The sequence below is a fragment of the Mus caroli genome, unplaced genomic scaffold, assembly GCF_978045245.1.
Source record: "Mus caroli unplaced genomic scaffold, Mus_caroli_1 scaffold_6, whole genome shotgun sequence".
Lineage (NCBI taxonomy): Eukaryota > Metazoa > Chordata > Mammalia > Rodentia > Muridae > Mus > Mus caroli.
This window is the reverse complement of record NW_028227261.1, coordinates 59,959,132-59,971,365: the sequence shown is the minus strand read 5'-3', so window position 1 is coordinate 59,971,365 and position 12,234 is coordinate 59,959,132. Positions and strand designations below refer to the sequence as shown.

Here is a 12,234-nt window from a genome sequence, read left to right as displayed (position 1 = left end):
GCACATCCTCTTTCACCTAGGCCCAACCAGGTAGTCCAGGTAGGGGAAAGAGAATCCAATGGCAGGGAAAAGAGACTGAGACAGCCCCTGCTCCACTTATTAGAGAACATACATGAACATTTGCTATAGATGTGTAGGGGGTCTAGGTCCAGCTCCAGCATGCTCCCTGTGAGCCCCATGGCCCCAGGTTAGTTGACTCTGTAGGTCTTCTTGACCTCCCCAACTTGCTCACTTCTGTCCTCCACTCTTCTACAAGACTCCTTGGACTCCAGCTGATATTTTTTCATGGATTTTCACTTCAAGCCGGGCAGTGGTGGCACATGCCTTTAATCCCAGCACTTGGGAGGCAGAGACAGATTGATTTCTGAGTTAGAGGCCAACCTGGTCTACAAAGAGTTCCAGGACAGCCAGGGCTACACAGAAAAACCCTGTCTCAAAAAAACAAAAACAAACATAATCTGCCTCCATCACTACTGGATGTAGCCTCTCAGTCTATGCTAGGTTATGCCAGGTTTCTGTCTGTAAGCATAGCAGAGTATTATATTATAAGTAGTGTCAGGGGTTGACTCTCTCAAATGAGATGGACATTCGCCATAAAGAACAGGACAAGCATGCTATAGACCACAGACCCAAAGAAACTAGGTAGTAAGGAGGTCTCAAGACGGGATGTTAGAATCTCACTCAGAAGGGAAACTAAATAGCCATTGGAGGTGGATGGAGAGAGGGAACTGGATAGGAGAGGAGGGGAGGAGGGGAGTGGGAATGGTAACCAGGTGTGGGGAGGGGAAAGGAGGGGAAAGAGGGCTGGAAATGAGAATGGAAATAAGTGGGGGGCATCTCTGGTGACTAGTTGGAGGTATTAGATGGGAGAGGATATGAGAAATCTATCAGGGTAACCCCTAGCTTAGATTCCTACCACAGGGGATATAGAGACTGAAATGGCCACCCCCTGTAGCCAGACAAGACTTCCAGACGAGGAAGGGGAATGTCAATCTAACCACAAAGCCTTCAACACAAAATTTGTCTTGCCTACAAAATGTGCAGGGATAAAGATAGAGCAGAGACTGAGGGAACAGCCAACCAGTAACAGGAATCACTTGGAGTATAGAGTTTGTGAGTATCGTTTTGTAGTTCAGAAGAGACATGTTAAATGACTTACTCCAAATCAGTCCGTGGTATACATATTGGGGTTGGGGTATTGCTTTTCTTTCTCCCAGCCCTGGTTCACCCATCCATCAGCTTCTTAATGAGTGTGTGTTTGTGCTGAACGTTTTCTTCATTGTGCATTGGTGATAGAGATGGCTAAGGGGCTCCCTCACATGTTTCCCTGTCAGGACGGAGCCGTGCATCTCTCATGCGTCTCTTTGTAGGATAATGTCTATACTCCTGCTTGAAGTTTTTCTCCAGAACCTCTAAGCTCAGAAACAAAGAGTGCCATGGTTCGTATTTTTTTATGATGCATGATGTCTGGGCGGGGCTTGAGGATCTTTGTGTTGTGGGCTTCACAGGTGAAACCCTGGTATTCAGTGTCTTTAGGTCTTCACAGTTGGCTGACTGACTGTGAACTCCAGGGATGAGTGGATGGCTTTTTGAGCAGACAGGTGGTTTGGCTGGTGCATGCTCTGTTTTGGTTTAGTATTTTAAGTTGTCTGGGTCTCTGAGTACTGACATATTCTTTTCGGTATTGTGGGCTTTTCTTGGGCAGGAATTCAGGCAGCTATTATTTGTTGGATAAGGAGCATATCTACCTTACTTTCCTCCTATCCTCCCTTTCTCCCCCCTGCCTGCACTAGGCCAGGCCTTTTGCTATAGGTGAGTGCTAGACATTGCTAATGAAGTGCTCCTAGGAGCTTCTCAGTTGTTGACAAGGGGTGGGGTCTGCCTATTCCCTTCCTTCTCTTTAGTACAGTAGTTCTCAGCCTTCCTAATGCTTTGGCCCTTTAATACAGTTCCTCTTGTTGTGGTGACCCCCAATCATAAAACTATTTTTTGTTGCTATTGCATAACTGTACTTTTGCTACTGTTAAAAATCATGATGTAAATTGTAAATATCTGTATTTTCTGATGGTCTTAGGCAACCCCTGTGAAAGGGTCATTGGACTCCAAAGGGTTGAGAACCACTACTCTAATATCATGACCTGATAGTCACTCCAGACTTGATCCAAAGCACACTTATGCTGCCTGTAGGTTTAAATCAGGCCACAGGTAAATCTGGATGGGAGATATTTTGTTTAGTTGGCACAAATTCCATAGACTTGGGAATCTAAGAAACACTTGAGGATTTTCTTTTGAGCTAGCACTGGCAATGAGACAAGTCTAAAAAATGTTTCCCAGGCTACAAAGCTGAGGAGAAGTGGGCTGTCATAGAAGATAGCCTTTTACTTTAAGAGGAAGAAAAATCCTGAATATGCTGATAGAAGCCATAGAGAATCAGGTATTATTGTCATGTTGACTCCTTCCTTCCTGTACGAAATTTTCTCACCATCTTAGAGCATGTGGGATACTTGCAGGAGTATTCACTCTTAAAGGAGTGGTGAATCTTTTCTGTTAATAAGACTGAAGTGAACAGTACAGGCCTACTTGTTGCTTGTCCTCATCTCCCCTTCTTACCTAAACTGGATTACAATGTAACCAAAAACTAAATTGCATGAGGCTGGAGCACATGAGCTCCCAGGAGAGTTCAAAGATCACTGTTCAAAGAGGACACTGAATTGAGTTTTCTCCCCTGGCCTGGGACTTACTTTCTGTAGGCTGTCTCCAACGAAACTGAACCTAGAGGAGTGGTTCTTTAAGAAGCAGAATCTAAGGTAAGTCCCTCCATTTTCCAGGGATGTGGTGCTGTGAAGTAGTCATCACTGTGACTAGGTTATTTGAGGGGAAAGAAAGGGAATACAGGGACAGCACAATTCCCTAGGGTTGTTTTTGAGCAGAGAGTTTGTAGCATTTACCCCCTTCTAGGGATGGCTGAAATAGTTTTGCAGAGAGCAGTCCCAGTTTCCAGGTCTCCCGCCTATCCTCATGTGGCATTTGAATAACTTGTACACTTGCAAAACAATCAGCTGTGAAATCTATGCCTTCCTGTGGTACGCTTCTCACAATGTTTATACAGGCCATCATTTAGTGAACCATATAAATATTTATGGCATGGAACAGCCTTTTGATCATAAATAGGGGCCAGGAGTCAGTGCAGCCCATGCTGGGGTCTGGCTTGGTATTACCTGAGTTTTAAGGCATCTTGTAGCCTGAGATATTAGGTATGTCTCAGGACTTGTGCACAGCTTGAATTTCTCTTCATTATTTTTCTATCTCTTTGCCATCGAGAGGCCATGGGCTTCTCTTTCCTGAATGCCCTCCTCTACAACTGCTTTTCTTTTTAGAGTGTTCCTCTTTGCCTCAAAATAGTGAGTTGAAATCCAAGTTCCATTCCTCATTATTCATAAAGCAGGCTTTGGAATTTCAGTGACCTGACCTGGAATTATAGCCCCTCTGTTGCTGCTATGCCTCACCTAGTGCCGTCTTTGAATACCTCAGCTCATTTTCCTGAGAAATGGGGCTTCCACACTGCCTACTTGCTCAGCTAAAGATTAAATGAGATCATAGAGTCAGGTGGGGAGTTTGCAGGGCATAGCTCAAGAAAGACCAGCTTTTGTGGCATTTGTTGTTATTGAAGTTGCAAAGGCTTTGATTTTTAGTTTTAGCTGAATGTTGTGGAAAGTGTCCAAAACTCACTACTGTATGCTTGTGTTTAAATCCTGGGGCTGGTGTTTGCTGCTTGTGTGATGCGGAGATATATAGTGAGTGATAAGTTTGCTAACCTCATTGATTTGGTTTCTGTAATTCAATAAGCCCTTGATAGAAAAAAAAGCAACACAATGGTGATCTTAACCCCCTCTTTTTCAATTAGAAATAGTATTTCTCCTCAATTAGAAAATATTATTTCCTAATTAGAAAAAATAATATTTTCTCTATTTCTTAGGTTTGGGTACCGATTAAGTGTAGAGTTCAGGACACAGAGGACTGTACTTGTAACAGAGAAAAAAAAGGGCATAAAATAAGAGGGCAAGGGATCTTGTTTCAGGGAATCTGGGTGCCCAAGGACTCACACTTGCTGGAGTTCAGGTTCCAGGTGTGGAAACAACTCCCAAAGAGACTAAAACCACAATAATGGAGAGACAGTGGAGCTGAATGCTGAATTAGGATCTCTTTCTTAGAAAACCATGAACTGAGAAGCTCAGGCAAGTACTGCTGGGAGAATGCCTTCCTGGCTCCCAGAGGGCTGTAGGCATCCTATAGCGTGTCTTAGAATAGTTTCTCTAAGTTGGAGAAGCTAGAAAGAGGCATTCTAGTGTTGTTGAAAAACAAACTTTGAAGGTGAACAGCCTGGCTCTTGGGTTAGCTAACCTCAGCACAGTAGGCAAGGGCCTTCAACACAGTCCCCAGCACATCAGCATCTAGTAATGGGAGGCTATCAGAAGGCAGCAAAACATCTTCAGCCACATTAAGGGATTTGAGGAGAGAGGGGATAGCTCACTGTTTTACTTATTGTTTTGTATAAACTATTGGAATATATTGCTTCACTTGGCTAGGGCTTATCAATAAAATTGGGATGGCAATAGTTTCTTTCGTGGTTTTCAGGATCAGAAGTAGCAGTGTAAACAGACCACTTAGCAGATTATCAGATAGTAAGCACTGCATCTTTTATTATTCCCTAATGGTGGATTCTTAGGATACCCAGTTCATTCACTGGGTCCCAAGGACTTGTTGAATTTCTACTTGTACCTGGCACTAGCTATCTTATGGAGACAAGGGTACAGTTTGAGTTCACTGGAATGGGTTATACTATACTTTCTGTTCATGGTGAGGACTCTCTTACAGGTAGGTTCTTTTCCTAGATTCAGAATCCAGACCTAGAGCAAGTTCACAGGTGGTGAGTGGACATCATTCTCTGGTGTGTTTGTTTGTTTGTTTGTTTTTGGTGGTTGATGACAAGACATTATTCTACCTGCAAAGGAATGTGATCAGAAGGAACCTAGGCCTAGCTTCATGGGGAATCTCTCTTGCTGTGGGGTTGGCAGCACAGAAAGAATCTAGAGTACTTCTATTAGAAAGGCATAAGAAGTTCTGTAGAGATTCTTAATTTCCTCCTTATTTTCTGGTTTATCTTCAGGTTTGGAACAGTCTTGTACAGTTTTAGGTAAGAGCAGAAGCCATTCTTGTGTCTGTGGTGTGATGGTTATTGCTGTCAACTTGGTAGAACCTAAAGTTACCTAGGCGATGAACCTCTGGGCAGCCTATGGGAATTTTTCTGATTTCTTTAGGTTGAGGTGAGAAGACTGCTCACCATGAATGACACCATTCCCTGGTTGGGACCCGGACCATGTAAATGCAGGTGTGTTGCTGAGTAGTAAGGGCATCCATTAACTGCCTTTTTCCAATGGTGGGTTCTATGTGATCCCATGCCTCAGGGTTCTGCTGCCTTGATCTCTTTATCATAATGAAGGCTTGGACCCTTGAGCTCCGAGTCAGAATAAATCTTTTCTCTTTTATGATGATTCTGCTAGAACCTGTTACCACAGCAAAAGAAGAGTAGCTAAGGCACATGGGAAAGAGCTGCTTCTCACAGTGGAGATGGTGGAAACAAGTTAAAAAAAAACATGTAAAACAAGGTGATGCAAGCTGGTGGCAAGTGGGCAGAATAGGTGACCAGGGTAGTGTGAGCCAAGGCACCCTCTTGTGTTGTCAGCCACCTTGTCCTCAGTGGAGGACCATTCTGATAACTTCGTTTCATATATCACAAAGAGAGAAATTCCACAAGTGTGCTCCATAATAACATTGACTATTAGAATCTTATCTCAGGGAAGCTAAATATCAAAACAAAACAAAACATGTTTTCTTAGAAGTATCAACATGTGGCTGTAAACATTTAAGAAAACATTTAATTGGTTGACATAGAGATTAGAGTAAACCAGCACACTATGAGATGCATAAGGACAGAACACAATAGGTAGGACAGTGGGTATACATGCCTCTGGGAATGCCCGGGTTCTCCCTTCTAGCTTTCTGTAAGCACAGCTTATGATGCATTCTCAAAGTGGACATCATCTACTGCATTTCTCAGAAAGGAACCCTGTTAAGTGACACATGATTGTACAAGCACAGACTGAGAAAGTCAAATAACTAAGGGATGGCTCTTTTCGCTTTTTTTTTTTTTTTCTATTGGTTCACTGATAAAGGAGTTCATTTTAGAAAACCACCACTGGAAACCAATTATATTGCAAGCACTGGAAGGGAGTGGGGATGCAGAAATCAGTAACATCCCCTTTTCCCCAGGTTCAGTCCAATGAGGAGATAGACATACCACCAAAAACATGGTCCAGAGTGAACATTTGAAATGAAAATACAGACACTGTACATATTGACAGCCTTTGTACATGTGCAAGAAAAGTGATAAGGTCCCCCTTAGAGAAGTAGAGGATGGAATTGGGAAGGGAAGAGCAAGTGATGGGGGAGGACCTCCATCAGTGCAAAACACAAGTATACTTCCAGGACTGTGAGAATATCTAGGACCCCAGTGGGCAGGGCCAGGGTAGCATTCATTGGGGTTAAGAAGCTCACAGAAGGTCCCACTTGAGGAAGACCGTAGGCTGTCTTATTCTATCTATTTCTATCTATTGTGATGATATTCTGCTACCCTGAGAAAGAGCCTAGCACAGTAATCACTATGGTGTTCATCATGGCTTGACCCTGGATATCTGACTTGGGGTACTAGGTCACAAAAGGACAGACACACAGTTACAAGTACAGAAAAGCCAGGACTGCATGGACTGCGCACACTCTTCTAAAGATGCGCCATCAGAGTCTGCACTGTGGAGGTTGCAGTTATATACAGTTGCAGGAGGAGCTGGGATTATTGTATAAAGTTGCAGGAGACGGTAAGGTTATTCTATACAGTTGTAGTGAGAGGCAGGGTTATTGTATACAGTTGTCCAAGAAGGCAGGGCTATTATATATGTAGCTGAGCAAGAAGGCAGGCTTAGATAATCTTGGTAGTGGAGTCTTTATAGGGGAACCAGCTCAGACTGTAAGCATCTTGGATGAGGTTATTGCACTTGACCTATTTTTAAGGACCAGGACAAGGTTTTGACTTTCCCATGGGTCTGAGGCATGTGGACATTGACATGGTCATACTCATGTCAAACAATACATGTTCACTCAGGACTTCCTCTACAACCTGTGAACCACTAAGAGCAAACAGGGAGGATGGGAATGACAACTCAACAGGTGTCTGGGTTATTTAAAAATCTGCTTTTATTGGTTACTGGCTTAAAGAGAAGGTATCACTCCCAAGTGAATGAAGGAATGAAAGCTGGTACTCATGTTTATGTGAGCTCTCAAGGGAAAAAAGTCAGGGAGCCAGGAATACCCACCTGCTGAGCTTGGGCGCCCTGTCATGCTCAGGGGAGGCTGTGAGCTTTATTATTCTTGCTTCTCCATTTTCTTCTTCACCTGCCACAGGGCCGAAAGGGAGCAAACACAGATGGCAAATCATGGTGAGTAAAGCAGAAGCTATCACTTTTTTTTTTTTTTTTTTTTTGGATTTTTTTTTTTAATTTTTTTTTTATATATATATTTTTATTACATATTTTCCTCAATTACATTTCCAATACTATCCCAAAAGTCCCCCATAGCGCCCCCCACTTCCCTACCCACCCATTCCCATTCTTTTGGCCCTGGCATTCCCCTATATTGGGGCATATAAAGTTTGCAAGTCCAATGGGCCTCTCTTTCCATTGATGGCCGACTAGACCATCTTTCGATACATATGCAGCTAGAGACAAGAGCTCCAGGGTTCTGGTTAGTACATCATGTTGTTCCAACAATAGGGTTGCAGATCCCTTTAGCTCCTTGGGTACTTTCTCTAGCTTCTCCATTGGGAGCCCTGTAATACATCCAATAGCTGACTGTGAACATCCACTCCTGTGTTTGCTAGGCCCCGGCATCGTCTCACAAGAGACAGCTATATTTGGGTCCTTTCAGCAAAATCTTGCTAGGGTATGCAATGGTGTCAGCGTTTAGAGGCTGATTATGGGACGGATCCCTGGATACGGCAGTCTCTAAATGGTCCATCCTTTCATCACCGCTACGAACTTTGTCTCTGTAACTCCTTCCCTGGGTGTTTTGTTCCCAATTCTGAGAAGGTGCACAGTGTCCACACTTCGGTCTTCATTCTTCTTGAGTTTCATGCGTTTAGCAAATTGTATCTTAAATCTTGGGTATCCTAAGTTTTGGGCTAATATCCACTTATCAGTGAATACATATTGTGTGAGTTCTTTTGTGATTGTGTTACTTCACTCAAGATGATGCCCTCCAGGTCCATCCATTTGGCTAGGAATTTCATAAATTCATTCTTTTTAATAGCTGAGTAGTACTCCATTGTGTAAATGTACCATAATTTCTGTATCCATTCCTCTGTTGAGGGACATCTGGGTTCTTTCCAGCTTCTGGCTATTATAAATAGGGCTGCTATGAACATAGTGGAACATGTGTCCTTTTTACCGGTTGGGGCATCTTCTGGATATATGCCCAGGAGAGGTATTGCTGGATCCTCCGGTAGTACTATGTCCAATTTTCTGAGGAACCGCCAGACTGATTTCCAGAGTGGTTGTACAAGCTTGCAATCCCACCAACAATGGAGGAGTGTTCCTCTTTCTCCACATCCTCGCCAGCAACTGCTGTCACCTGAATTTTTGATCTTAGCCATTCTGACTGGTGTGAGGTGGAATCTCAGGGTTGTTTTGATTTGCATTTCCCTGATGATTAAGGATGTTGAACATTTTTTCAGGTGTTTCTCTGCCATTCGGTATTCCTCAGGCGAGAATTCTTTGTTCAGTTCTGAGCCCCATTTTTTAATGGGGTTATTTGACTTTCTGGAGTCCACCTTCTTGAGTTCTTTATATATATTGGATATTAGTCCCTTATCTGATTTAGGATAGGTGAAGATCCTTTCCCAATCTGTTGGTGGTTTTTTTGTCTTATTGATGGTGTCTTTAGCCTTGCAGAAGCTTTGTAGTTTCATGAGGTCCCACTTGTCAATTCTCGATCTTACAGCACAAGCCATTACTGTTCTATTCAGGAATTTTTCCCCTGTGCCCATATCTTCAAGGCTTTTCCCCACTTTCTCCTCTATAAGTTTCAGTGTCTCTGGTTTTATGTGAAGTTCCTTGATCCACTTAGACTTGACCTTAGTACAAGGAGATAGGAATGGATCGATTCGCATTCTTCTACATGTTAACAACCAGTTGTGCCAGCACCATTTGTTGAAAATGCTGTCTTTCTTCCACTGGATGTTTTTAGCTCCCTTGTCGAAGATCAAGTGACCATAGGTGTGTGGGTTCATTTCTGGGTCTTCAATTCTATTCCATTGGTCTATTTGTCTGTCACTATACCAGTACCATGCAGTTTTTATCACAATTGCTCTGTAGTAGAGCTTTAGGTCCGGCATGGTGATTCCACCAGAGGTTCTTTTATCCTTGAGAAGAGTTTTTGCTATCCTAGGTTTTTTGTTATTCCAGATGAATTTGCAGATTGCACTTTCTAATTCGTTGAAGAATTGATTTGGAATTTTGATGGGGATTGCATTGAATCTGTAGATTGCTTTTGGCAAGATAGCCATTTTTACAATGTTGATCCTGCCAATCCATGAGCATGGGAGATCTTTCCATCTTCTGAGATCTTCTATAATTTCTTTCTTCAGAGACTTGAAGTTTTTATTATACAGATCTTTCACTTCCTTAGTTAGAGTCACGCCAAGATATTTTATATTATTTGTGACTATTGAGAAGGGTGTTGTTTCCCTAATTTCTTTCTCAGCCTGTTTATTCTTTGTGTAGAGAAAGGCCATTGATTTGTTTGAGTTAATTTTATATCCAGCTACTTCACCGAAGCTGTTTATCAGGCTTAGGAGTTCTCTGGTGGAATTTTTAGGGTCACTTATATATACTATCATATCATCTGCAAAAAGTGATATTTTGACTTCATCTTTTCCAATTTTTATCCCTTTGATCTCCTTTTGTTGTCGAATTGCTCTGGGTAGGACTTCAAGTACAATGTTGAATAGGTATGGAGAAAGTGGACAGCCTTGTCTAGTCCCTGATTTTAGAGGGATTGCTTCAAGCTTCTCACCATTTACTTTGATGTTGGCTACTGGTTTGCTGTAGATTGCTTTTATCATGTTTAGGTATGGGCCTTGAATTCCTGATCTTTCCAAGACTTTTATCATGAATGGGTGTTGGATCTTGTCAAATGCTTTTTCCGCATCTAACGAGATGACCATGTGGTTTTTGTCTTTGAGTTTGTTTATATACTGGATTACGTTGATGGATTTCCGTATATTGAACCATCCCTGCATCCCTGGGATGAAACCTACTTGGTCAGGATGGATGATTGTTTTGATGTGTTCTTGGATTCGGTTAGCAAGAACTTTATTGAGGATTTTTGCATCAATATTCATAAGGGATATTGGTCTGAAGTTTTCTATCTTTGTTGGGTCTTTTTGTGGTTTAGGTATCAGAGTAATTGTGGCTTCATAGAATGAGTTGGGTAGAGTACCTTCTGTTTCTATTTTGTGGAATAGTTTGTGAAGAACTGGGATTAGATCTTCTTTGAAGGTCTGATAGAACTCTGCACTAAACCCATCTGGTCCTGGGCTTTTTTTAGTTGGGAGACTATTAATGACTGCTTCTATTTCTTTGGGGGATATAGGGCTGTTTAGATCATTAACCTGATCTTGATTCAACTTTGGTACCTGGTATCTGTCTAGGAACTTCTCCATTTCATCCAGGTTCTCCAGTTTTGTTGAGTATAGCCTTTGGTAGAAGGATCTGATGGTGTTTTGGATGTCTTCAGGATCTGTTGTTATGTCTCCTTTTTCATTTCTGATTTTGTTAATTAGGATGCTTTCCCTGTGCCCTCTAGTGAGTCTGGCTAAGGGTTTATCTATCTTGTTGATTTTCTCAAAGAACCAGCTCCTTGATTGGTTGATTCTTTGAATAGTTTTTCTTGTTTCCACTTGGTTGATTTCACCCCTGAGTTTGATTATTTCCTGCCGTCTACTCCTCTTGGGTGAATTTGCTTCCGTTTGTTCTAGTGCTTTTAGGTGTGTTGTCAAGCTGCTAATGTGTGCTCTCTCTAGTTTCCTTTTGGAGGCACTCATAGCTATGAGTTTTCCTCTTAGAAATGCTTTCATTGTGTCCCATAAGTTTGGGTATGTTGTGGCTTCATTTTCATTGAACTCTAAAAAGTCCTTAATTTCTTTCTTTATTCCTTCCTTGACCAAGGTATCATTGAGAAGAGTGTTGTTCAGTTTCCACGTGAAGGTTGGCTTTCTATTATTTATTTTGTTATTGAAAGAAGCTATCACTTTTAATGAAGGTTTTTTTTTTTTTTGTCTCTTTTTCTTCCTTTTTATTGGGGTAAATATCCAGGAAGCAGTAACTGAACATCTGCTGGCTGACTTGTTTTAGAATCCCCAAGAGCGTAGTGGCCGAGAAACCCTCATTATTCTAAGTTGAGGGTGCAGACTGCTCGGGTTAAAATTATACCACAGGAGCTCAGAGCCCCTTGCTGACCAGGGGGCAGCTGTGCTGTGTTGGTGAGGTTAGTGTCAGGAGGCTGCCCCTTGTGAGTCTGGAGAGAGAGCCCTGGGAGAATCCTGTGTCCTGTGGCTCATACCACGAGCAGCCCCAAGGGCCCAGGCGTGGGCCCAGGCCCTGAGGGTTCTCTGGTCAGGTTTCCTTGTAACTCATCGGGGGTCTGTCAGGAAAATAGATCATCTAACACACTCTTGATCTTGCCTCTCCTGGGTCTCCTCCTGATTCCCAGTCATCTCACCATGACTCTGGTATAAGTGCTTCTTCTTAAAATGTCAAGCCTCTGCAGAAAAAAAAGAGGGGGTGGGGGCTAAGGCTCAGGGTTCCACAGGTGGTGAGTTCAGGCCCAGCTGCTCCAGTGAAGCTTGGGGAATACCTTCTGCTTCCAGATGTTGGTCTTCCTGTCAGTGTAATTTGCTGTCCCCGTAGTGATGGGCCTAGTGTAAAACAAAAAGCTTGCCTTTTAGACTCTCCTCTGGCTCAGCAGCATTGCAGAGACTCCCATGTGCTTGAGTCCACTCATAGAAAGGAGTGGAAGCCCGTGGCTGCATACACTGCCTGGCACAGGATACCTATGAGGCTGAGT

General features: G+C 42.7%; 1 protein-coding gene across 7 annotated transcripts in view; it reads left to right on the top strand.

The window, feature by feature from the left end:
- Fggy (FGGY carbohydrate kinase domain containing) overlaps nt 1-12,234 on the top strand; it is a 369,309-nt gene that overhangs the window by 21,735 nt on the left and 335,340 nt on the right. For 2 of the 7 annotated variants that reach the window (XM_085839180.1, XM_029476122.2), the window contains exon 1: nt 7,528-7,550. The exons of 1 other annotated variant lie outside the window; for it this stretch is intronic. In XM_085839180.1, coding sequence (XP_085695306.1) covers nt 7,548-7,550 — 3 coding nt within the window. In that variant the 5' untranslated portion in view covers nt 7,528-7,547. Of the gene's footprint in view, nt 1-2,691; nt 2,808-7,526; nt 7,551-12,234 lie in introns of those variants that run through there. 4 more of the 7 variants (XM_085839183.1, XM_029476126.2, XM_085839181.1 and 1 more) reach the window with 3 other exon arrangements.